The 27583-nt window shown below is 40.2% G+C and overlaps 1 protein-coding gene across 1 annotated transcript; it reads right to left on the bottom strand.

Annotated features, from left to right (window-relative positions):
• Positions 1-19257: 19257 nt before the first annotated feature.
• On the bottom strand, positions 19258-20274 carry MC2R (melanocortin 2 receptor). The gene has a single exon (XM_065669343.1). It carries the CDS (start codon positions 20242-20244, stop codon positions 19285-19287), a length of 960 nt encoding a protein of 319 aa, XP_065525415.1. The 5' UTR covers positions 20245-20274; the 3' UTR covers positions 19258-19284.
• Between the last annotated feature and the right edge of the window lie 7309 nt (positions 20275-27583).

Here is a 27583-nt window from a genome sequence, read left to right as displayed (position 1 = left end):
GCCAGCATGGCTTCACTAAGGGGAAATCCTGCCTGACCAATCTGGTGGCCTTCTATGATGGGGCTACAGAACTGATGGACAGGGGTAGAGCAGCTGATGTCATCAACTTGTGCAAAGCGTTTGACACTGTCCCGTATGACATCCTTTTCTCTAAATTGGAGAGATAAATTTGATGGCTGGACCACTCGGTGGATAAAGAACTGGCTGGATGGCCGCATGCAAAGAGTTGTGGTCAATGGCTCAATGTCCAACTGGAGACCAGTAACGAGTGGTGTCCCTCAGAGATTGGGGTTAGGACCGGTCTTGTTCAACAAGTTTGTTGGTGCCATGGACAGTGGGATTGAGTGCGCCCTCAGCAAGTTTGCCGATGACACCAAGCTGTGTGGTCCGGTTGATATGCTGGAGGGAAGGGATGCCATCCAGAGGGACCTTGACACGCTTGTGAGGTGGGCTGATGCCAACCTTATGAAGTTCAACCATGATAAGTGTAAGGTCCTTCACCACACACAGCTGCAGGTTGGGCAAAGAAGAGATTCAGAGCAGCCCTGTGGAGAAGAACTTGGGGGTGTTGGTCCATGAGAAAATGAACATGAGACAGCTTCATTATGCGCTCGCAGCCCAGAAAGCCAACCATATACTGGGCTGCATCAAAAGGAGAGTGACCATCAAGTTGAAGGAGGTGATCCTGCCCCTCTGCTCTTTTCTTGTGAGACCTCACCTGGAGTATTGTGTGCAGTTCTGGTGTCCTCAACATAAAAAGGACATGGAACTGTTGGAACAAGTTCAGAGAAGGGCCACGAGGATGATCAGGGGACTGGAGCACCTCTTGTATGAAGACAGGCTGAGGAAGTTGGGGCTGTTCAGCCTGGAGAAGAGAAGGCTGTGTGGAGACCTCATAGCCCTCCAGTATCTGAAGGGCGGCTATAAGGATGTTGAGGAGGGACTCTTCATTAGGGACTGTAGTGATAGGACAAGGGGTAACAGGTTAAAACTTAAACAGGGGAAGTTTAGATTGGATATAAGGAAAAAGTTCTTTATTGTAAGGGTGGTAAGGCACTGGAATGGGTTGCCCAGGGAGGTTGTGAATGCTCCATCCCTGGTGGTGTTCAAGGCCGGGCTGGAGAAAGCCTTGGGTGACATGGTTTAGTGTGAGATGTCCCTTCCCATGACAGGGGGGTCTGGAGCCAGATGATCTAAAGGTCCTTTCCAACCCTAACTATTCTATGATTCTATGCAGTTCCCTGGATTATTCTTGTTTGTATCATTGCTGATTGCAGTGTAATGGCTCCTACCGTATTGCTACCAACCTTCCTTTGTCAGCTTTAGGTTGTTTTCATGATTTTTTCTACATGAAGCAAGTCAAAGATATTTTTTCTAGGTCCTCCTGGTGGTGTTTGACTCAGTGAGCCAAGTACTTTTATGAAAGTAAAGTTTATCCACAGTTAATATCAGGCTACTGTCAGCACCCCCTGAGTCAGTAGCTAATATGACCTTGAATCACTGTGCTTATTCTCCACTTGTGAATGCCATTATGCATTATGCAATGGCATTCACAAAAAATGCAAGTGTTTGGAAGGTTAGGAAGCTTGATTTTATTCTTGTGGCACCAGCTGGGAGAAGATCCCACTGGCAACGCACAGGTTAAGGGGCAGAGAAAGAGGTGCTGGTTGGGATGTAGTGTCTGTTTGGGTTGGGGTTGCAACATACATCTTATCAGGTTTAAATGTGGTTTCCAATGGCTCAAGAATGACTTCAGGCACCAATGCTGGGGTGATTGTTAAGTGGGAGCATACGCTTGTAAATTGAAATCCCAGTTGTGCCAAAAGAATGTGTTCTTTTAACATATCAAGAGTGGGAAGAAATGTGAATGCAAATACACACCCGAAAGCACAGTGTGCTATCTTTATTTACGCTGTTGTGCCTAAACAAAACAGATCTTCTAATGAGGAAACTGGTTATCAGCCAGCAGCTGTGTACCATGCCAAACACTCTTCAGCGTGAAATATGACATTCCCAGCTGCCTGCTTACTATTTTTCCTTTACTGTCATGTCTCTTGAGCCCCCTGCATGTATTTATTCTGTTGCCTACAAACACACTCTATCTGTGAATCCTCAATTACTAACCGTAATTATAATAATAATAAAAGAAGCTGAAACATGTTGCCCTAAAATACACGTATTTATCTCTGGACTGGTAAGGGACTAATTAGTAACTATTCACTCTGGCTTTCTGCAATTTTAACCTTTTTTCTTTTTTTTGGCAGCACAATTAGATTTGTTTTCTCTACTCTCTTTCAAAATCTTTAGTTATGCAACTACTAGAGATGGAAAGGACCTTTGTCCCCAAGCCTTCACATTTTCAAAATGTTCTTTCCCACTTCCATTTATTGTCTCAAGTAATATTTATAGCTTTCTAAGTCCTGAAGAAATTACAGGTAAAGTACTTGTCCAAAACATTTTAATCAGTAAAAAATCAATAGATTTTTTTTTTTTTTGCAAGTAAAGTTATTTCTTCCAATGCTATTTTAATTAGCTGGGGAAAATGTAAATTTATACACAAGACAACCCATCTGTGAAGTGTTTTTTTTGAGCAATTTTAATTTTTATTAACACGATTTGTCAAAACAGGAGTTACAGTGACTGGAAAAGTAATGAAAAAATACTATGAATATAGCTGCCATGGTGATAACCATGGTATAAGTACTTAGATTCAATCTGACATGACTACATAGAGTAATATATTTTTACCTAAATCAACATGGCAAAAAGGAAGTGAAGAATTCTTATGTTATAACCTTTGATTTAAGTAGATTTAATAAAACTTTCTGTGAACAATAAAGAAAACTGCTTCCCTAGGTGACATCTTCTGATGTCACACATTTGTTAATAAACCAGATTAGAGTGTCTCTTTCAGAAGGGAATACGTTACCCCCTTTAATGAAGATTCCATTACTGTTCCTTGGTTAATTACTGTAATTGCTTAATTTTTCCTTTATAAGAGATACCAGATTTTTATCAGTGGAGCTTTAAAAGGTCAGCTAAAACCATGAGTGCAAAATATTCTAGGGATTTCTTTCAGTAGTCACCTCGTTGACTTCAAATCAAGAAGTTCTGTTATGGCTGAATATATAAAATTATACTATGCTACCTTCAACTACAAAACAGTTGCATTTTGCATCCAGAGAAACCAATGCTTCTAAAGACCAGGCTTGCAATAACTGACTGTGAATCAGTCCTGTCTGGAAAAGAGATGATAGAAAAAGCAAGCCACTTACATTCTGGTAAATACAAAACTGTGCCAAGATGAGTGGAAAATATAAGACATAGATTTATACTTCTACTTTGAGAAAGTTTGGACCTTTCCTTGGATTGCAATTCTGTCTTTATTCTAGCTGCAGCTATAATTACTAGTAAGAAGATTTTGACTCTATAATTCCACACTCATTTTTTCAAAATATTTGAATCAATAATTCTTCAGATTTTTTAGAGGTTTCCCTTAGCTGTTAAGGTTTTGAGCCTCATCAGTGCTGTAGATGGCAACACTAATTCTGATTTTGTTTCTGCTCCATTGTATACTCAAGAAAAAGATCTGAAGTTCTTATCTCCCCTCGAAACCACCATCCCTACATGTCCTGTTGTTAGGCAGAAATTGTCGTTGTCCTTTGTGCTTTGATAATATTTGCCTCCTTATTTGGGCTCTTTCTGTTTGTCCTTCCCCAAAAAATGTATTTTTTTTTCTTACCAGTCAGCTTCTGTCAGCTTTCTGTCTCAGGCTTTTGTACTGGTTATTGAGTGGCTAAATTTGTTTCCTGAAGTGGCAAAATAGCATAGTAATGATGTAACATTATGTATGTATGTATGTATGTATGTATGTATGTATGTATGTATGTATGTATCTATCTATCTATCTATCTATCTATCTATCCTTTTCTTTATTTATCTGCCAAGTGATACATGGTGGTTTGTTAACAGGATAAATGTTAACAACTCCTCGAACACACCTGAACCTCCTGATCAAAACTTTTGGGTAGCTATTGTTAATCTTCCACATGTGTAAACAGTTCTGTGAAACTTCATCCCATGTCGCAGATATGCAGAGACTAATAACAGCCAAGAATGTGTGGTTTGAAAACTCAGTCAGTCTCAAGGAGACAAACCTATGAAATGACAAGTGAAATGTCAAAGAGTCACCCAGTATTTCTTTTGATTTGTTTTCAGTCTAGGTAGATCAGATTCTGCATAGAAGTGTGTCCCTCTGGCTCTTCCAACTCCCCCTCCTTGCAGCAGCACAGCAATTTGTGACCTCTGTAAGGGACCTAAAGCCATACTGCTGTAATAGCTCAATTCTTTTATAGGAAACTTGTGCAACCAGCTGGGAGCTATAGTTGGGAAAGACATTTTTCCTAGAACAAAAAAGGTACTGAACATCAGGCATCTGTATACAGATCCAAAGGTCATGGGCTCCAAAGCTAAGGATAGACTTAACCAAGCTGTGCATCAGCATAAGAGACAGGCAGTCCTTGTCAGTTCTTTCTCTTCTCCTGATAGTTGCCAGCTTATTTCCTCATGTCTCAAAAATGGGTCTTCCTGGTGTTTGCTCTAACAAAAGCTACTGGTGGATCTGTAGAGCTCTTTGTTTCAGACTGCTTTTCTCAGCTGTTGCCCTGTCAGCCTTGGGGGTGGGTACAATTGTATTTCAAGTATACGAAATTGTGGTTTTGGTAATGCACTGCTCGTCAAATGGTCTATAAACTAGGCCAAGATATTACATGAACTTCCTTTAAGTCAGCTGAGGACAGGCATCTGAATCTTGAACATATGCACAATTTGAAATGTAAACAGCAAGATGTAGCCGGGGAGTGGAGAGGAAGCAAAGCTGACTCAAGTGTGGGTACAGCCCTCCATGTATTATGGTTAATTTGCTCCCAAGGAAGCATATATTTGAAAGCTTATTTCAAGTATCTGTTCTTTACTCTCACCATTATGTTTTGCTACAGCAGTTCTCTTGCAAAGGGATGATAGTATTCCTTAAGGGAAGTTAGTGTACTGGCTGTTAAATTTGGCCAGTAAATCCACTACTCTTGTATCTTTTCACTAAGGACAAGAGAGTCAAAACCAAGAGTTAGAACAACCTTATTAGATAGCCCCATGATTTAAGCAGGGGCCAAAATCCCATAAAGAACCACACAGAGGTCAGTCTACACTACTAGGTACTAAAACTAATGAATTTACTGCTTTGCTTATTGTAGGGAAGTTTTTTCTACCTTTACCTTCTTTCCTGCAGGGATGAACTGTGTCTGGGTTTTGACTCTCAGTTGTTTTCTTCCCTCCCTGGAGTAGCAGCCGTTGGCTCTGTTCCTGTTTCCTTAGCCTCCTCCTCAGAAACAGAAGCTGGCTGCATGCATTCTGGCCTCCCATTTCCAGATTCAGTCTTTCTCAGGTTTCTGTCTTTTTGATTTAATGTACTAATTCACTTAAAGAACAATTTTCTCAGCTGCAAAGACCTGCTGGTGGGTTTTGTGCACTGACAGAACAGGGATTGTAGCTCTTGAGGTCCTTCAGCTACACAGTTAAGGTGGGATGAAATGTTTTGTAGCTATTCCCTGTAATGCAGCTCAGATGCTACTATTAGTCTGGGCCACCTTGCCTGTTATGGAGGAAAGCATGAGGGAGCTTCTACCCCTGTGATAAGAATGTTTCCTTCACATGGTCAAAATATGTCCTCCCCACTTCTGTCTATTACTTAATCAGAGGATCTTCCCTTTAGCTAATATTATTGTAATAAACTTGAGTATTGTCATTCAGAAAAAATGCCCTGAGGTAACTAGTATAGGAGAGGAACAATAAGGCTTCATCTTGCAACTGGTTGAAAAAAGTGGTGAGTGTGTCATGTGAAGATTTAGCAGCAAAGAACAGATAGGTCTTAAAAAAGTGCACTCAATTTTTGAAAAACTGCTTTTTAAAGGGCAGCAAAATGTCTCTAGTGCTGGTGGATAAAAGGGATTACAGAAAGTGCAGGCTAAAATGTGTACTAGAATAACCTTCAAAAGCCAAACATCTTGAAAATCAGTGTGCGCTTCAGGTAATTCACAGACTGCTAGGCTTTAAGTAGAAATGTTAGAACTAGATTACTTTTTTGCCACTACTGAATTATACACTGTTTTAAATTTAATTGCTAGTATTCTTTCTTTAGTCCTTTATAATTTCTTACTTCTTGAATATCATGCCAAAGAAATCTTTTGCAACCTGCAGTGTCTTGGGTGCAATGGTGCCCGACATTTTTCTCCTTAATTACAACACTGTCTCTCCTGTGGCTAGAAAACACTCGTAAAAGAAGCTGCTAGTTTCTTTGCCTTTTCTTTCTCTTCAGGTTACATTTGCAGGCAACTTCATTGCTATGTTTCATCTATCCTGTAACAACTGGCTACCTGCCTGCCAGCAGCTGCCACGCTCTGCTGCAGAGGTTTGTGCACTTTGAGAGAGTATGGAGAAGCTGGTAACTGGTCAGCTGCATAAACCAGCTCAAGTATGCCTTTCCAGGACTTATTAAGCAGACCTGAACAAAGATATTTGTTGAAGAGATTCGCCAATGGATGAAAACATACGCTCAGCTTGAAATTAGTGTGACAAAAATTAAACTGATGTAAAAACACCTTCATTTCCATATAGCTTTATCTATAACCCAGGAATACTGATGTAAAAGTATCATTGAAAGTACAGATGCATTTTTGAACTGCCAAATGCTATTTCTGACTTATTCTAGCCACTTGTTTCAAAACATTGCAGTTGGTAGGGCATATTCCTTGTGGGAGGCTTTGTCACCAATATAGCCAGAAGGGCTGGAACAGCATGCTGACTTAATTCAGAAGACCTTTTGTTTCCCCTTCATTTCCTATCACATTATTTCAGGAGAACATTTTCCAAACCCTTAAACTGAAAATCTGGGCTTTTACAGAGCTAGCTGCAGATAATATGAGATCATTTATTGAACTTTAATTTATTTGCCTTCTTTAGGGGAGAAATTCTCCAATATGGGCTTACTGTATTATGCAGGGATTCTAATTTTTGCTAAAAAAATATACACTTTCCAAATGATTAAAAACCAGATCTTTCTTGGAATCGAGAGGAAGCAGGATTGCTCTCACTTCTCAGAGATTTGCTTTGCAGGTGGGCTTGCAATTGGGAACTGGAGCTGTGTAATACCTTTTTTATACTCTTTTCAGGATGGTTCATGATAGCCATGAACTTGTTTCAGGATGGTTCACAGTTTGCAAAGGCCAAACAGCTGCTTTTGAACTCTGATTTTGCCGAAAGCATGTTGACAATGGAGCTAAATTGTCATCATCCACTCCTTGTGCAGATAGGAGATAAGACAGTCTGGAGAGCTGACTTGAACTGGTTTTCATTATTTTGTCAGCTTCTGCAGTGCCTGGAGAGGTATCCAGAGCCCTGCTTAGGTGTAAGTTTCCCCAAATGGGGTGGGGATACAAGTAGGTGTCTCAAAACAGGGTCAGAAATATTGAACACAGTGATGAGGGGGGTGCCTCAAATTATCTCATGGGGTATGGAACAACGTACTGAATAGCTCTTTCAGGAGCAGTTGATCATGCTCTTCCTTTTTGAGGGAGCTGTGTACTAGATACTATTCTTGTAAAATGCTGCCATTGTTTTGGTTTTAAGACTATGAGTTTCATGCCATAGACTAATGTTTAAACCACACCTCCGAAAGTATGTGAGGCTGGATTCTGGTCTCTCTGTTACCTGAGGGACTTCTAGTTCAGAATTTTGGGAATCACCTTGTTATGTTTTGCTGAAGTGAGATGTGTCAGCAGTACAGAGAGTACAGTACCTGTGTCCCAGAGCTCCTTGGCCCATTCGGGCGCTTCTGACCCACCCATCTCTCTCTTCTGCTCCAGTGAATGCTGGTTTCTTCACTGCACAGTTTCAACAGCAGGAACATCTTCAAGGAAGAGCAACCAGAATTTTTTCTAAACCATATAAACACTTTTGTCCCAACAGCTGCTTTAGAAAGGCTGTAGATGGGATTTTGAATTCTCTCTGTGTAAGAAGAATGTGAATCTTGGTCTCCCGTTTCCTGTGAGTTGCTTGTGTCACTGAGCTTGTGTGCATTTGTTTGTAAAGAAAACAGAAACAGCTATATGTGCTCCTGGTTTAAGCAAGAAATTCCACCTAAGTCCTGCATTTTATTTAATTCTAAAATATTTTTTCACAGTACTGCCTTTTATTCACATTTTGTGTCACAAATACAAGAAGCCAAACATTTGAATATGCTGCTGAATTTTAGTATACATATTACGTTAGGTAATTTTAATTGTTTAAGCTAAATTTTATGATCATGGCTTAGTTGCTGGGAAGACAATCAGCTGAGGAAGGTACACTGTGAGGTACTTAGTTATGGAATGGAAATAAAGCATTTTGCAGTTATAATGCATAATATATTTTTTGAACCCTCAACATCTGAATTTCAAATGAATGTGCACCATATTTTAAAATTTAAATTATCAGGTTATTTTTGAAATGCCAGAAGCACCACACTTAATCTGACTCTAATATGACTGACCCCAGACAGGATACATTAACAGGGACAGCATTACAGCAGGCAATTTTATGATGCTGATTTAAGAAAAAACCTGATGTTTTTAGGAAATATATGGAGAAAGAAATAAAAAATAAATTAATAATTAAGGCATCAAGCACAAAAATAGCCCCTGTTTACATTATAGATTCTTCAGGACCTGGTTTGAATTCCTTCCATGAGATATGGTATCACTTTATTTACACATATCCAAACAGATAAAATGGGAATTGCACTTCAGGGCTTCTTTGGCCACTAAATCAAATGGATGCAGGACTGAAACTGAAAACCTGTGTGACTGAGCTGAGAGAACCTTTAAGAAGAAAGCAGTATAAAGTCAGTATATCTATCTATATGTCTGTGGAGATACCTATAAATATTTCAGTTTCTTTGTGGCATGACATTGAGAAGAGTTACAAGAGATCTGGGTGAATCAGATAGCCACAGCTTTGCTGTTCCTTCTGGGAACCAGACATTCCTTCCAGCTGCTCCCATCGCTATTATACTTCCTCTTTGGCAAAAGCAAAGGCTGATGGTGTTCAAAAGAATTTTTCCTTATTAGCCACATCTTCATTGTGATTTCTGAATCGAGTGTTCTTTTGCCATGTGGTACTGTAGCTCTGGTACTAATATGTCAAACTGAAATAGCTGCTTCATGGTCTATGTCAGTTCTGCCTCCTTACTGTATCTTGAGTGAGTACTGTCAGAAAATCTTGCCTTTTACATACTGAGACTGACATTGGTTCCAAAAAAGATTGCAGAGTTTGAGCCTAAATAACAGTTAAATAAACAGTGTATGTCTGGACCACTTGGAGAACACTCCTGAGCAGCTGTCATGGATGATTCTGCTATAAAAAGCTATTGCTCTGCATTTTACATATAAAATGTAAATGTTCAGTCTTAATTTGGCACTATCAAGGCAATAGTGCTAAGTTCTGAAACCATTTTATTATTACCTCTCTGTTTAATTCAGAGTGCATTCTAACAGCCAGAGGCATTTTCACCCAGTTTTCACCTTCTGATGGCAGGAAGATGACAGATGGTGCTCAGCACAGAAAGCCATGTATACCTGCAAAGTTTGCTCTCATCAGTTGGAATGAGAGGAGATTGTTTTTAGTTTATCCTACTGCTTTGAAGTAAAAGGATGTCCAAGGCCTATGCACAGAACTCAGTTTAATATTATTATCTGTTTAACATTATTTGTCAGATTAAGTCATTGCACATAGACAGCATTTTCCTATCAGTGTAAGAGCACTTAAGGATGCTTCAGGTTGGGATCTCTAAGAAAGCTGGTGCAAGTTCACTAAACTAGTCTACTGCAAACCATTTCCTTCACCTGTGGGTTGTCCATCCTTGTGGTCCTACTGCACCTGATCTCTGGACTAGAACTGTTAGTGTTTATTTGTAGGATTAATTGATTGTGATGGGCTGACCACAGCTGGCTGACAGATGCCTATCCAGCCGCTCTCTCTCTGTTCCTCCTTCACAGGACAGGGGAGACAATAAGGAAAAACATTTTGGGTCAAAATACAGACAAGTAGATTTCTCACCTGTTACTGCCACAGGCAAAAGAGACTCGACCTGGGAAAAGTCGTTTATTGTTAATTAAAACAGAATAAGATGGTGAGAATCAAAGACAGAACTGAAAAGAATTTTCTTCCCTCCCCATCTTCCCAGGCTCAACTTTATTTTTCCCTTCCTGACTCCTCTATGTCCTCCTCAGTCCTTCAGCAAGATGGGGAATGGGGGTTGCCATCAGTCCACAGCAGTTCCTCTCTAAGCTTCTTCCTCTTCATACCCTTTTTCTGCTCCAGCATGGGTGTTCTCCATGGGCTGCAGCTCTTCAGGCTAAACATGGTCTAGCATGGGCTCTCCACAGCTTGCAGTTCCTTCCGGAAATATCCACCTGCTCCAGCATGGGGTCCTTCACGGACTGCAGTGTGAATAGCTGCTCCAGCATAATCATCCCCAAGGGCTGCAGGGAGTCTCTGCATCAGTACCTGTAGCATCTCCTCACCATCTTTCTTCTCCCACCTTGGCACCTGCAAGGCTGTTTCTCCCACATTTTCCCCCACTCTCACAGCTGCTACACAGCATTTTTACCCTTTCTTGAGCACATTTTCACAGTGGTGCCACTATCTTGTCTGAGTGGCTCGGCTGTGCCTGTGCTGGGTCCGCTGGAGATGGTTGGAATGGGCTGTGTTTGGTATGGTATAGCCCCAGCCTCTCCTCCCAAAGGCCACCCGTGCAGCTCCCTTCCATTGCCAGCACCTGGGCACTTGCACCCGGTGCATCAAAATCGAACAGAAAATACAGTGGACAGAAAAAAGATCAATTATTGGTTGTTATCGTAAATAGAGAACAAAAGTTCTGTTTGGACACCTCTGCTCCTTTCACTCCTCTTTCAACATTCCCTTGCTTTGTCTGACCCTGGATATTACTTTCTCCATTTCTACTTCTTTCTCCAGTCTGCACACTTCTTTCCAGCAGCATAAGACGAGTATGCCCTCTCCACCTGTTTCCTCCTCTGTTCTGTTTTCTTCCATGCCATCCTACCCAATCCAAGAAATTACCTTTTCTCTTCCCTGCCCAATTCCCTCCTAGCCTGACCCTGGCTTCAGTGGCAACATTTCCAGCCTGGGAGCTCCTGGACCCCTCTGCTCGATGAGCCTTCTCATGCCCTTGATGCTCCTGAGCTACGCAGACAAAGCCTTCAGTAAAGACCCCTATGTATAGAGAAAGTCTGAACAATTGATTTAATTCATTTAACACCGTTATTTAAAAAAATTGCTGTACTTCAGCGACCCTTTTCCTTGGGTCTGTTCCCAGACTTCTAACAACCCCTAGAGCCAGCTCCCCAGCAACTTTGGTAGGAAATGCTGCCAGTCTTAGACCCTCATTAAGCAGCCAGCTCTCGCTTGCTGGGCTGTGCTTCTTTCATCAGCCTGCTTATCCAGGAGCCAGCAGCTGCCTTTTATCCAAATTCCCTCTTTTTTCAAGGGTCTGCTGTGATCTGAGAGCTAGCTAAGCACAGACAAGAGACCTGAGGCCTCCAACAGTTCCTCTTGGCTTGCCCTCTGACATGGACCACTCTGTGCTGGGCTTAAGCACTTTTTTCTCTCCTCCTGCTTCCTCATTGCACAGACTGGCAGTTAAGACAGATTTAGCTGTCATACTGGATGATATGATTACCCAAATTGGTTGGCTGTGGTTTCATTTCTCAAGTAAATGAAAATGTGAGACTATAAGACTGAAATGATACATCAGTGAATCAGCCTCTGTAATTCATTCTTTAAAATTCAAGTGAAAGCTCGAACACATATTTAACATGGTGGATAATAGCAATTAATTTTGAAAGAGAGTAACTGCTGAAGTCTCTGGGATTGGGAACCTAGTTTTGAATTGGAAGACATCTACCCTAAACTTTCAATGCCACCAAATACTGAGACTAAATTCAAATTGTCAGGAAGGGACAATTAGCCAGAATAACTTAAATGTGATAGGATTTTAAAGGACTAAAGATATTTCCTCCTGACTTCAGAGACTGTATTAAACTACATGATGTTATGCTGACACCAAGGCTCCCTGCAGAGCTTAATGCTCTCATGCTGTGCTGCAGGGGCTCCCGTGTGGTTTCACACTTTGTGAAAGTGACTCTTGACTGCCTGTATGTAACCAACAGCTTAAAGTTGGGCACTGTGGGGCCAGTGGCCAGGGGGCTTTTCCAGAGTTCACCAGGGCAGAGCCTGGCAGCCAGGGCTCATCACACCACCCCAGACAGGAGCAGGGCAGCCCCAGCCCTGAGGGAGGACAGGGCTGTGGGCATCTGGAGGCTGACCCATGAACAGCATCACTGAGGCAGGGGCTGAAGGCTCTTGGGGCTGAAATGGAGTCCTGGGCCATGAGCAGGGTCATGGGAGCCTCTGGGATGAGCAGGGGCAGTCAGACCTGGCAGCGTTTCATGGACATGACACTGAAACAAGTTGCTGATCTGTAATGAAATGCAGCCTGTCTTTTTCTTCTGGAAACCTTTTTATACAGCAACACTGACAAAGGGGCTGTTTGGGTATCCACATAAATCATGCACCTGACTCACTGGAGCTGAATTGTCGGTACAAGTGTTTGCCCAGGCCCCATGCTCCATCTTCTTTGTCCTTATTCAGGCTGTCAGAGGGTGTGAAGTTGTTAGTGGACCTAACCTCTTGCTATCAAATGTTTTTTTACTAGCTCTACCTTTATTCAGTTCATTCATGGAGAGTTGGGCGGGGAGAAACTTGATGAAATTTAACAAGGGCAAGTGTAGAGTCTTGCATCTGGGGAAGAACAACCCCATGTACCAGTACAGGTTGGGGGTTGACCTGCTGGAAAGTAGTGAACGAGAAAGGGACCTGGGGGTCCTGGTGGATAGGAGGATGACCATGAGCCAGCAATGTGCTCTTGTGGCCAAGAAGGCAAATGGCATCTTAGGGTGCATTAGAAAGGGAGTGGTTAGTAGGTCAAGAGAGGTTCTCCTCCCCCTCTACTCAGCCTTGGTGAGGCCGCATCTGGAATATTGTGTCCAGTTCTGGGCCCCTCAATTCAAGAAGGACAGGGAATTGCTTGAAGGAGTCCAGCGCAGAGCCACAAAGATGATTAAGGGAGTGGAACATCTCCCTTATGAGGAGAGGCTGAGGGAGCTGGGTCTCTTTAGCTTGGAGAAGAGGAGACTGAGGGGTGACCTCATCAATGTTTACAAATATATAAAGGGTAGGTGTCAGGATGATGGAGCTAGGCTTTTTTCAGTGATATCCAGTGATAGGACAAGGGGCAATGGGTGTAAACTGGAGCATAGGAAGTTCCACGTTAACATCAGGAAGAACTTCTTTACTGTAAGAGTGACAGAGCACTGGAACAGGTTGCCCAGGGGGGTTGTGGAGTCTCCTACACTGGAGATATTCAAGGCCCGCCTGGACAAGTTCCTGTGTGATGTACTGTAGGTTACCCTGCTCTTGCAGGGGGGTTGGACTAGATGATCTTTTTAGGTCCCTTCCAACCCTTGGGATTCTGTGATTCTGTGATTCTGTGATTCATATGATGTTCAGGTGTAACTGTTGAAGGACTGAAGATGTAATAATGTAATATGCTGCTGAAGCAATGGAATGTGGAGTAACAAACTCATCTCATGGTCTTAATGTAAAAAAAAAATAATATGGAAAGCAATAAATATTTTAATTATGCATTTATAGAATCATAGAATTATAGAATAGTTAGAGTTGGAAAGGACCTAAAGATCATCACATTCCAACCCCCCTGCCAGGGGCAGGGACACCTCACACTAAACCATCTCACCCAAGGCTCTGTCCAACCTGGCCTTGAACACCATCAGGGATGGAGCATTCACAACCTCCCTGGGCAACCCATTCCAGTGCCTCACCAGCCTCACAGTAAAGAACTTCCTCCTTATGTCCAATCTAAACTTTCCCTGTTTAAGTTCGAAACAGGTCCCCTTTGTCCTGTCACTACAGTCCCTGATGAAGAGTCCCTCCCTAGCACCCTTATAGCCCCCCTTCAGATACTGGAAGGCTGCTATGAGGTCTCCATGCAGCCTTCTCTTCTCCAGGCTGAACAGCCCCAACTTTCTCAGCCTGTCTTCATACAGGAGGAGCTCCAGTCCTCTGATCATCCTCGTGGCCCTCCTCTGGACTTGTTCCAACAGTTCCATGTCCTTTTTTATATTGAGGGCACCAGAACTGTACACAATACTCCAAGTGAGTAATTCTGGATACTCCCACTGGGTTATCCAGAACTGCTTGATAACTAATGGTCACTTATTAGACTATCTGTACCAGTTTAATAGTCTGATATTTGTGTTACAGCACTAATTTGAGGGGATTTGCAGACACAAGAATACTTCTGTCAAGAGGACATGAGAAGTTGTCTCTAAATTGTCACATTAATTTCTCTAGAAGTGTATTGTAAGTCATCCTCTTTGAATTGGAAGCTCGCATGAATCAGCAGCTTACAATGACATGGTGTCTTTTGTAAAAGTGACACTTCAGACGAAGATGTATCAAAGTGCTATTGAATGATGAACACGTAGTATCTTCATAGACAGCTATCTGCTGTAATTACCTTGAGAGAATTAAAAAGCAGACCCTGTGCCTACTCAGGGAATAGATTTTGGTTGAATAAATGTATCTTTTGAACAGTTTAGTTCAAATGTGACACAAAAATACTTTTTAAAGAAAATATTGGCTTGGAATGTAGATGTTTAGTACTGAAAGCAAAAGTACTGGAAGTGTCAAGCCTCCAATACTAAACCCAGTCCAAAAAATCAATCAGATCAATAAGGTTGTGAACATAATGCAAATCAGTATTATTAGAAACAACATTAGGCATCACAATAAATAGATATGTTAAAATCCTTTTGTTGTTTTCCTTGGCTGTAATTTAGCTGGCTCTGTATGAAGTATCTTACTTGAGATTTTTAGACCAGAAGGCTAACATTTGCGTCAAATCATATTATATACAAATATTATATATAAATATTGCTTGATTTTGCATTTGACAGTGCTTTGCACTTCAAGTCAGGCTTCTTTTCCAGCTACTTAAATACTGTTTGAAAAGCTGATTTTTTTTTTCAGCTAATAAAAGTCCAAGATACCTAATTTTCTGAAAGTCTTGCCAGGACCGTAATTCATGTAAATAAGATTGTTCTCATATAAATAAAGTCTAAGCTATTTTTCCCTCACAAATAAACTATGTTAGTATTGTTGTTTTGTGAACAGAATCAAACCGCTCTGCAAGTCTGTCCCTCACTGATGTACCTACTGTTCCAGTGGAATTAATTCCCTTGGGTGCTTTTATCAGATTTGCTCACTTTGTTCCTGAACATGAAGTTCTGTTCAAAATAACAGAAACAAGGGAGGAGCTTTTCTTCTTCAGTTTTGCAGCCAGTGACTAGGAATTGTTTTGTTGCCACAGGCATGTGAAGTTCTGTGGACCCTGCCAAATGAGACATCAATTATAGTGTTGCCTGTGAGTTCCAAGAGACTGAATTTTCATTCCAGGCTTAGTAGCTTCTGGTAAGATACAAGACAAACTTATTTCTCCCAAAGCCAAGGTACAGTTCTGCCTCCTAAACACTTGTATTTTAAAGCTGGGCAGATGACGGGAAGTCCCAAAATCTGAGAAAAGTGTTCACTGTTGTACATTAATAGATCAGCATAGAGTTTCAAAAGTTACTTCAGTAAAATACAGTGAAGGTTTCACAAATCATGGCTTAAAGAATCTCTCCAAAAAGCAACATAGGGAACTACATGGAGACATTAGTATGTGAAAGAGAAAAACATTTCCTTGGAGACTGCGCAACTGGTAAAATGCAAGCCAAATTTATGGCCAATTAGGAGATGATAGCCTCAAACCGTAAGTTCAGGTGTTGCTCAGGCATCATGACACGAACAAATGCTTTAGGATGTTGTTCTGAGTATATCTACAGGTAAGACCAAGCAGGCGACAAAGGATAACTGGTAACATCAGGTGGGAACCAGTTCTGGATAGTGCTTGGATCTCATGGCAATCTGAGCTCCTATGTCGCTAGCTGCTGAAGATTACATGGGATAACACCTGCCCAAAATTTGCTGTCTAAACGTTGACTCCTTGTTTCAATAAGCTATATGGAAAAAAAAAAATCACAGTGGGCCATGACCTACATAACTAGGTCTGTTTTGTGTTTTGCAGGTAAATATTGGGTGGAGGCTTGGGGATGGTTCTTGGAAAGACAGTGGGACAGCCTGGGAAGGAATGTAGCATCTGGGCTACTGGAGGACAGTTTCGTCTTCCCTTGAAGTAGAGCGAAGAGGAAGTGGATCAAAAGTGTGCTTGTAGGATGGATTTTGTATCTTATCTTATGTGCCCTTAGGGTCTTAGGTTGAGGGTGAGACTGAGGTAATGGAAAGGAGGGAATGAACCTAGCTGTTTGGTGAGAGTGAGTACCCCAGACAGGCAGTCTGAGGGCTCCTGGTGTGGGTCTGGGACCATGGCAGTAGAGTTCCAGCACTCTCAACCATTTTTTGAGGCTGCAGCACATACAAGGCAGTGACAAAACCCATCAGATAGGCTGGATGTCTGGGATGAGGGTGGGAATGGTGCCTTCTCCAATGCCCGTGCTGCTGGCCACTCTCCCCTTGGCATGGCCTGGGGGTCAGTTTTTGTGGCCAGGTAGTAGCTCAGGTCCTTGTTGCAAAGCAAAGTACTGGAACTGCAGGGATGAGAGCTGGGCTCTGGCTCCGAGGGTCTGGGGGTGACCATTCCCGCTTCCCTGTTCTCTGGGCCTGGGGATGCTGCGAGGAAGGTTGGCATCAAGTAGTTCCTGAGACTCTAATGTAGGTGAGGGTAGTCAGATGAGAGTTAAATGTAGCCAGGTCCATGTCATCATTCTTCTTCCAAGGCAAGAAACACTTGGCTCAGGACTACCCTGAGATATCACACTGGTGTGGTAGAAGAAAGCAGGAGCTGCTGGCCTCATCTGGGGCCTGCTGTAGCCATGGCCATGTCCACCCCCAGCCTGGGCTCTCACATTTGTGGTTTTCCCAGCCCTAACTGCCAGTGTCTCCACAAGACAAGGAGTCCTTTACAAAACACTTTATACAGGATTTCAGTGATACATTTTACTGATGAATTTTGGATTTTGACATGACGCTTGTCTTGAATGTTTCTCTAAATGTATAGTACGTTTTTTTCAATGATTACTTCTTTACTTGTATAAGTTATGAGGTTAATTTTTTATTGTATGCATTTGTTGAAATTTACATTTGGAGAGAACATGGAGGCTTTGCATCTGTAGAGTTTGAGTGGACTTCCTTAAAAGTTTCAGTGACTGCTACCGTGGTGGAGGATATTTAGCTCTCTTAACTATGTCTGCTTTAGGAAAGCAAATGGAAAATAGAATTTTGAGGGAAGGCACATTCAGTACATATTTTCTGTGTTTCAGATTTAATATCAGGGCTGCCTTAATTACAATTTTCTGTCCATTATTTGTTATAATTTTGAACCTCATAAAATGTGGGCACAGGGTTTTATGATACTATAGGTCTTTTGTTTCGTCTTGTCTTTCATATTGTATATTTTTTTTCTTCCCTCCCTCCCCCAGGTCTAACTGTCATTTCTTGCTGTGCAGCTTTACATTTGTTCTGCTTTTGATGGAAAGGAAAAACTTTTCATTAAAAAAAACGTGTGATTACAGCTGAACTCCCTTCTGAACTCACATTTTATAGGTAAAAATTTTTGCAATAAATATATAGGTTTGAAAATTTTTCATCTCACTATTTTTCTTCTCATTTAAGATATTTTCTTTGCTGAGTTCTACAGAGGTTTTCAGGTTTATTGTCCCTTTCTTATATTTTTATCTGTAATCCTAAACCCACTTGAATATGTATGGTTGGGTCCATATTCCATATACCTTGAAATTCCTGTTTTCTTAGTGTTCCACCAGAGTAAATTATTCTATTTATCTATGAATTCTGATAAATGTTATTTTTTTCCTCCCCTTTTTGTTCTAGCCATGCCTTGGCATTCTTAGTTTCACGGCTGTCTCTTTCTAAATATCCTTTCTCGGGCACAACTGAGTAACTCCGCTGAATTATTGTGAGGTTAATTTCTCGCCATATGCTCTGGACTGCTCCAGGATGTTTTGTTGCTGAAAACTCTTCTGCTTTAAAGCTTTGTGAGTTTTGTATTATTTTGGCAGGTACAATTCAAAATTTTCTCTCTAGGATTTTGTAAATTACAAACTGCTTTGTAGCGTCCTTCCATATTGGCTAGATGATTCCTTACCCAGGTGTTTGAATTCCTTGGGAGACTTTGAATTTTGGCTCTGGTACTGTGTTTTTTTAATTCTTTGTTGTGGCATGTTAGAAAGTCATGACTGAATCAAAGTCCTTTTACTGTCTGTGAAGCTTATTATTTTATTAAAGCAAACTGTCCCAGGGGCTTCCAACTGGGACCTGGCAAGCTCAGTAGTTCTGTTTCATAGTCCAGACCTGGCTTTGGGGTTTTAAAATTCAATATCTGTCTTTGCTGCCACAACGACTTTATGTTGGAAAAAAGTCTTCAGTCACTAAAAATAGACTTTAAACCAAAATATATTTATCTCTTTGACTTACACTCCAAAATTCTTTTTGAAACTTAAAGAATGCTAATTGCCTGATTTGTAAGGAGACTAGAAGTTAAAGAACAGTCATGAATTCACTTTTCCAGCATAATCCAGTTCTAATTTATCATAGACTTTCATAGAAATGTGCAGTTTAGAAACAAATTTTCATTTCATAGTGGTTTAAACAACAGAATTTGAAAGTGGTATATATCTTAAATTGAAATAATTGATACAAAGTAAGTTGGCAGGAACTCATCTCTGGGGTAATGCAATACTCAATGCAGAAGATTTGTATCTGAATTTTTCTAAAATAACATAAGATAGTTGATACAGTTTTTTTTTACTTGCATGAAAGTTGTTGGCAATAATTCTGGAGTTCTGGCTGGTAAAGATTTGTTTGCATACTTTGTTTTTATGCGTTCTTCAGTAGCCCTAAAATCACACGAAGTATCTTTCAAGCATAGTATTGCTTTGGGTATAATTGTTGGTATTTTTAACTCTCATGTTGCACAGCACTCCACAGGTATGCTTCCATAATCTTCACTTCTTATGGAGTTTACCAGTTCCAGTTTGACCTGGCACAGCAGAACATCTTCTTAAATGTACTCCGTAATTCTGGGCTTCGGAAGGCAAAAATCATAGGGTCGATGATCGCATTGCACATTATGAGTGTCCCATTCACATGGAAAATGGACATGTAGCAGGCACAGTAAGGGTTATGTGGGCAAAATCTTGCTAAGAGGATGTGAAGAACAAATGGGGCCCAGCAGCAAAGGAAAACTCCAAGAAAAATAGTCAGTGTAATGGCTCCTTTCATGTTAGTTCTCTGATGGACTGTGCTGGTTGGCAGTGAGGCGATCTTTTTAGCATGAGATCGAGCCAGGAGGAACATATGGACATACAGACACAGTATAAAAAACATCATTAAAGGGAACAGGATGGTGAAGGGAATGACTGTTGCTGCTTCATAGGAGAAGAGGGCAATGGCAATGCTACTGCCAGCACAGAACATCCAAATGATTGCCAAGATAACCAAGGCCCTTCTTAGTGTCATGATATTATGGTACCGCAAAGCATAGAAGATAGTAATGTATCTGTCTGCTGCAATAGCTAACAAGCTGAAAATTGACCCCAGTAAAGACAGAATGAACATGGAATCCATGGCGTCATCCAGCTTTTTCTCAAAGTCCCCACGACGTGTCAGGTACCCCATTTTGCACAAGATGATAAAGATGTTCTCCAGAGTTTTGTACAAGCTACCTAACATGTCTGAAATAGCTAAACTGCAAATGAAGAAGTACATGGGCAAGTGCAAGTTCTTATTTCTAACAACAGCAACAAGGACAAGAAGATTTTCCAGTATTCCTGCAGCAGCAACCGTGAAAAAAACTTCCTCTGGAACCACAACTGGGGTGCAGTCAGTGGTATTTAAGGAGAAATCACTTCTATTTTCAAGGGAAGGAATGCTTGTCTGCCCTGCATGTTTGATTAGGTTGGAAGGTCTCTCAGTGATCATTTCTTCTGGTTGTGGAAAGATTCTGGATTGTTGTTTTTCAGGCTTGGCTTTATTCTGAAGTTGACCTGTCAGTCAGAACATTTTTCTTTTGACGAAGGCTTTCTCCTTCATCTGGAGCAATTTTAAGACTTAACTGAAATGTTTGGAATTTCTCCTACAATAAAACATGTAGAAACATAAATACCAAGTATAAATTTACCACACAGATATGGCAAAAATAGGCATTTGAAATATTACCTGTTGCAATGGAATGCATGTATATCATCATCTGAGAGAGGCAAATTTGGTTTGGATAAAATAAGAGGTTCTCCGCTGTTTCACTGAGCCTTAGATGAAAACGAAGTGTAAATTCTCTTTTACCTTCAAAGCAGTTTTAAAAGATATATGTGGTTTTCTTTACCAATGAGCAACTCACATTTACTGAAAATGATCTGACAGACTTCAAGCGTTTGGCAATCTTTACTGGCCCAGCTGTTTGCTTTGAGAAAGTCTGGCATTTCTCACAAGATTTGCAGTATTATTAGACACAAATAAGACCAATGCCAACATAAGCTGTTCAGAACGGTAACATGTTTACCACTGCAATGTTGATGGTGAAATGAAATGCCCTCAATTTAGATGTGAACATTTGTAAATATTGATGTTTTTAGAGGCATGTTAGATGCCAGTAAGATGCTTTCGTTTCATTTAAATTGAAACTGTCTTTGGATTTGATGAACACATTTCTAATGCAGATTAAGATCCAAAATACGATATTTTCTCGGCTGTTTTACAACTGCCTAAATAACCAAATGTTTATTTCAGCAGCAAGATGATGTTTTCCTTTCTCCATAATGATCCTGATCTAAACTACATTATAGCATACATAATTTTTTCAAACGATTAGGCTTTTTAGGCTTTTAATTAATGTATAAATAGACATGATATTAGTTTAGCTTGGATATCACCCGTAAACAGTAAGACCCACTTTCTCTTGTCATATTTATAGCCCCACTTGTGAAACACAGATGCTGTTGCTATTTGGGAAGTCCCTGTTTTTAAAGGACTGATATGTTCTCTCTCTGTTTTTAAGTTTAAGACAGCTTTGTTTGACACTTTCACACCAAGAAGTCTCGAAATTCCTTTGAGTGTTCATAGTTGGGGCCGCCAAATGTCACGATTCACTCTATTACTGTTTCAAGTTCTAATTTTGAACACAAATAATGCTGTCTGCAAGTGTCAATGGCTATCTGTAATTGGGACAGCTGAAATTCTGCTTGAATGTCATTGGCCTTCATGCAGATGAATGCGTTTTTTTGGCCACTTTTCAACAGAAAACAAGTTTCTGACCTGGGTTTGCTAATGTTACCTGTTGAGACTGTCAGTAAGGTGCTACTTGTGGTGAAGAATGCTGAGACTTGGGCAAGCAGCCATCTTGAATTCAATGGAAACAAGTTCGCTTAAGAGAAAGCATTCAAGAGTGCTCATGCTTATCTGAAAATAAAGGCTGTGTAGTGGAATAAATGAACTATATTGCACTGCAACAAGCATGGACATTCCCAAAGACAATTAGATCAACATCTGTTGGTATGTGAAAGAAAATTACTAGCAAGAGTAAGAAACTCAGCACTATCTTCTAATGATACGCTTTTCCTATTCTCACCTGGACCTGCTGTCACAGTTATGTTTTATGATTTCTAATCCAGCAATCTGTTTAACAACTCAATTTTCACTCTTAGTAGAAACTCAACACTGACACTTCAGACAAAGCCTCATTTCAATGACACATCACGACAATCAGTTGGCAAAAATGCATTCAAGTCACTACTCTTTCTGAGCTGTTTTTCAATAATGCTTCTTTGCCAAACTAATCTGCTTACAAACATGAGTGTTCCTTCACTGAAAAATTACACTATTATGAATGGCAAAATATTACATCTGCTGCTTATAATTTTACAGTAACTTCATATTAAGTACAGCATTTGGTTAGAGCAGAGAAACTATAAGGGTTTTTGTTCATTTACAATACACTGAATAGTTACATTATATGACTTATTGCTGTTTTCAAACAATTAACAAAAAGCCAGAAAAAGACATTCTTGTTACAGGGATTCTAATTTCAGCATGTATACATAGCTATTGCACACTATATTATTAGGGTTCCATCAAGGATCCTCCAATTATCTCTTTTTCTGATGCTTCAGTGTTTTGCGTAGTCATATTTCTGTCTTAAACCTCCAAGACAGAAATATCTGTGAATTCAATGTACACAAGTAGTAAAACCAGTGCTTGAGCTACACAATATACGTTATATCATATATCTGCAGTAAGTTCCACATTTACAGGTTTCTTTCACTGCTACAGGTCCACCAGGTAGTGTGCATGGAGTAGTTTAACACCTCTAAGCAGCGTATGACAGTGAGACCGCACGTAGGATGTAAAACTGTTGCGAACATGATAAATGACCTCAGTGTGTCCTAAAAACTAATGGAAAAGAAGACACCTTGCAGCTTGGATGCATATTTCAATGACGAGGTCATTTCACAGAAATCTATAGGTAATCATAAGGTGAATAAAAAGTTTACTCTCCTATGTTGTTTGCACTACCAGAGACAGTTTGGATGCAACAGATTTCCTCTTCCCAGTTTGCTTCATAATTTTATTGTCCAGATAAAGAGTCCAAGCCACTCACCCACAGCACCCTCTGAAATACTTCAGATTTATCTTTTGGAGGTATCTGCAAAACCAGCCCTTCACAGCTAGTGTTCACGTCGGAACTGTTAAAAATACAACAATTTAAGAATAAAAAAAAGTGCCTCATACTATTGTATTTTTCCCTGTCAATAGCTGAACTAAATGGATTGTACTTTTCTTGAGGTCATTCACAGTCTTAACAATGCTTGCCTGACTGTAGCAAGAAATGTAAAACAGTCAAAAAGGAAAAAATGACAAAAAGAGCCTCTACATTTGAAACACATTTACAAATGTAGCTGTATCACAAAAATTACAAAAACCTCAACTCATTCTTTTTCCTATTTAAATTAGGTCCTGGAGGGAGAAATCAACAGCTCAATAACATTGGATATTTGGAAACATTATTTATCTAGAAAGAGGCAGTTTCCTGAGCTAGTATAATGGGCAATGAGCTGATGGCAATAGTGAAGTCACTAAAAATGCATGCATTTGCAATATTATCAGCAGTTTCTATTTGATTTGTGGTTATCTAAAGCAAGAAAAAGCAGGAAACTGCATGACTGGAAGCCAGCACCAGAAACTATACTCACGATATTGTATGAACTTGGAAAACATCTATAATTCAGATTACCTGTAAACTGTGTTCCTTCAGCATGATTATGTTTCAGTGCTTTACAACACTGACACTTGCAAAGCATGTTTTCATTCGTATATATTACACAACTAAAAACCAGCCCCAGTACTTCAGCTTGTGACAAAGCTAAGAATGTCTCTGTGGGTGCCAGGAGCACCATAGAGGATTAGCTTTAGGCAAAAAGCTAATGTCTCTCCTTTGCGCCCAGTGTTTATTAAATACAAAAGTTTCTCTACAGTAGAAATGCAATGGTTTAGTACCTGAAAGGTCTGGGGGTAATAAATCTGCACTTGATTTCTTTTTTAATTGCCTGAAAACTTTTTCATTAAATAAATAAACAACTCACTTCCCTCAATCCCAAGATGTTAAATAAACTGTCCTTTTCAGCTGTCATAGCGACCAAAGTAATTTCAGCTGTGAACTATAATGATAAGATATAGAAAAGAAAATATGTACCCTAAATGCTGAGTAATTTCCCAGCCTTTTTTTATATCTATTAATTTTTTTATGAGAAAACCATAACCATACCTCCTGTTATTGGAGAGACCCCAAGCAGTATGTGCTCTCTAAATAGCTGGCAGTAAATAAAAACTGAGAGTATGGAGTAGTCTCTTCTGGTTTTGGACTACACAAAACAGCTGAGATAACTAGCTGCAATATGTTTCTAGAACCATGAAATGTATTAATTCTTGAACTTCTATGGATATATATACATATATAAAAAGTAACTTATTAGGAATGAAGAAGAACAAGTGTTTTTTGTTTCAGACACAGCGTATATAGTATATTTCACAATCCATTCTGTACACACAGAAGTACTTATTTGTCACTTGAAATACCATGACCTTCACTCAATCCAAAAAAGGTCTCCATAATGTATTAATAAATGCCTTCTAATGTCATTATCTCTAGTATGTCATCTCCAAAGCTGCCCAGTGTATAAACTCTCATTGTTTTAAATAAAAGTACCATGGGCAACAGGGCACCTAGTAATCCATCCAGCTTGGTTCTCCTTCTAAAACTTGGTCATAGTGGACAAGCTGTGTGTGACTGGCTACACTGGCTGGTGCTGCTTAGGATGACCTTCTTTTTCTGAAAATGACAGGAAAAGACCCATGGATTGGAGCTATCTACTTTTTCAGTCACTTCCATTCAAGCTGTTACAATTTTGTATCATAATGAGTTTGACAAAATAAAATGGACAATTACCTTTTCTCTTTTTTTCCAGCTTTTCCAGATGTACCATTTGTAGAAGAAGGAAACAAACTGCTTAAAAACATTGATGTGGTGGCCTAGTTTTTAAAGCTATAAAACAAGTGAAAGCCCCATTTTCTTCCAGGGAGGGCCCACATTTTCCCTACTCTTCCTTCTATCACTGGCATACCTATAGAAACTTTTTTTGTTGCCCTTGACATCCCTGGGCAGATTTAATTCTGGTAGGGCTTTAGCTTTTCAAACCTGACCCCTAGCTGCTCAGACAATTTCTTTGTATTCCTCCCAGGCTACCCACACTTGCTTCTGAGCTCTGTAGGCTTCGTTTTTTCCTTTTGCTGGAGTTTGTCCAGGAGCTACTTGCTCCTCCACACAGGCATACTGGCGTTTTTGCCTAACTTTTTTGGGATGCATTGCTCCTGAGCTTGGAGAAGGTGATCCTCAAATATTATCCAACTTTCTTGGGTCTCTCTTCCCCCCAGGGCTTTATCCTTTGGTACTCTATAAACCAGATCCCTGAAGAGCCAAAGTCTGCTCTCCTGAAGTCCAGGGTCCTTTGCTGTACACCGTCCTTGCTGCCCTAAGGAATTCAAACTTCACCATGTCATGGTCACTGCAGCCAAGAATGCCGTTGAGCTTCACATTCCCTTGCTGGTGAGAGCACAGTCCAACATAGCACCTCTCTTTGTTGGCTCCTCTATCACTTGGAGAAACATATGTGAAACATACTCAGCTGCAATTGTTAAACTCTTGAAGGAAATAGTTTCCTTAGGTGGCCTGGATTTAAAATCCCTTAGTATTTATTGAACAGGCCCAAACAGTGCAGGAAGCATCCGAGAAGTTGCCACTTAAATTTAGTGGCAGCACAGTTCTTCAATGATGTGTAAATATTTCTACTGTTTGAAGCAAGCTGAGAAGTGAAACTTGGAGCATCCTTTTTTTCTTTCTGTGTGTGGAGGAGAGCTGAGTGGCAGCTTTGTGAGAGGTTACGTTTTCAACAGCAAGCCCTGTGCCAGTTTAGCAGCTTGTCATGCAGAAAGGCAAATTTCCATCTCTCCCTTCCCATCTGCTCCTGCCCTCTCACTCCTGTTATATCCCTTGAGCCTATCCAAAATAACAATCATTAGTGTATATATATCGTATTTTCTCCTTACACCATGGTGTGTACTGAAAACGGGGGATGCTGGTGGTGCTGGTTGGTGCAGGGGCTGCAGCACACCCTACTGATATGTGAGGTAGCTGTAAGTTCCCATGCACAGCAGTTTACTCAGGGTGAGCTAGCCCTAACTTTGTGAGCAATTTGTCAATAACTACATTTTTACCAGTTCCAACCCCATGCTGTTTCCATCCAACTCAAACATCCCTACCAGTGTAACAATCTTTGTACAAATTGCAGCATGAGTAGCTCTTGGCTGTGAAACTCAGATGCCATGGTTCCTCCCCTAGGGCTGATAAACTGGGTCCTTCCTCTGAGGAAGCTATTCAAAGCCCTAAAGGCCCTTCCTTTGGTAATCCTGCTGAAAGTATCGTATTTCCCAGCAGTAAGTGAGAGGGCAAAACCCCACACATTTGATAGCTTTCTGTCACGCAAAACTGAAGAATGTCATTGTTTTAAAATAGCATTTTATGTTACGATCAAAACAGCAGCTGTGATGGCAAAAAAGTGACATCAATTTTCATCCTGTTCTGCATGTAAAAAGTCCCAGTTGCTTGCCTTTAGGTCTAACAGGAAGTTTTCTTTTTAGGAAAAGTCTTTCATACACGAGTTTCCTCTGCTTACTGCTGAGGGTACAGATTAAAAAGAGTGCTGTGTGTTCAGAGAACAGTATGATACCTGGATGCAGCTTATGTTTCATTGTTCAGTTGCTAAAACCTTTATCTTCGCATTAGAGCAAACATATGTCATATAAAACCCTAATTTAATACAGAATACATCAGTTCTGGTATTAATATAAGGACAGTCCTTTTTCTTCTAAGTTTTTTTTTTTTCTTAATTCTTTAAAATTACATCCTAGGCAAAACAATATCAAATAGGCTATGCGAAAACTGTGATGAACCATTAAGATACTATGATACCTGGTGTTTCATCTTATAATTAGTTGAGATTTTATGAACAACTCCAATTACATACTCTATTAGATCATTTATTCTTTTGCTTTGATCTCCCTCTAGTGTTCAACAAAATAGGGTTAGCCAGGTATTAGTGACTGGTTACGGCTATTTTGGTTCCACAAATGTGTGAACACTGTGTAACATTATGTAGCCTAATCTCAAACTCATGAATTAGCATAAAACCTAGATAAATGCTTGTTTCATAAGGGTGTTCATTGCCATACATCGTGTTGATTTACTGCATCAGAATAATGAATATATGTCCCATATGATTTCAATGTCTACTACTTAGAAAGAATTTTACACTTACAGAGATAATACTTTCAGAAGAAAACAGCAAAGAGAGAGAAAAAGGAAAGTTTCTACCTATACAAAATAAACAGAGAAAAAACATTGTTGCATCTAAAGCCATGCATATGCTAACTGGGCTAATTGCTAGCAAAATAATTCTCACATGATTTCAGCTGTGGATTCCTTATAAGCAGCATATTTAGAGTGAAATTAGGCTGCAAACCACACGTGATGAAATTTAAATTTATACATTGAGGAGAATTTAAATATTAAGTTTTTTCCTGACTTTGGAAACTGCATAAAAATAATTTTCTGACCAGATCAGAAACTGGAGAGACTGGAGGTCTTGCAAGGAATGCAGACAAGAAAATGTGAAATACGGGTTTATCTCATATGGATAATTGTTTTTCTTTTCCC

This window comes from Lathamus discolor, chromosome 2 (assembly GCF_037157495.1).
Source record: "Lathamus discolor isolate bLatDis1 chromosome 2, bLatDis1.hap1, whole genome shotgun sequence".
Taxonomy (NCBI): domain Eukaryota; kingdom Metazoa; phylum Chordata; class Aves; order Psittaciformes; family Psittacidae; genus Lathamus; species Lathamus discolor.
Note: the sequence above shows the minus strand (reverse complement) of the source record. Positions and strands in the feature narration are given on the sequence as shown.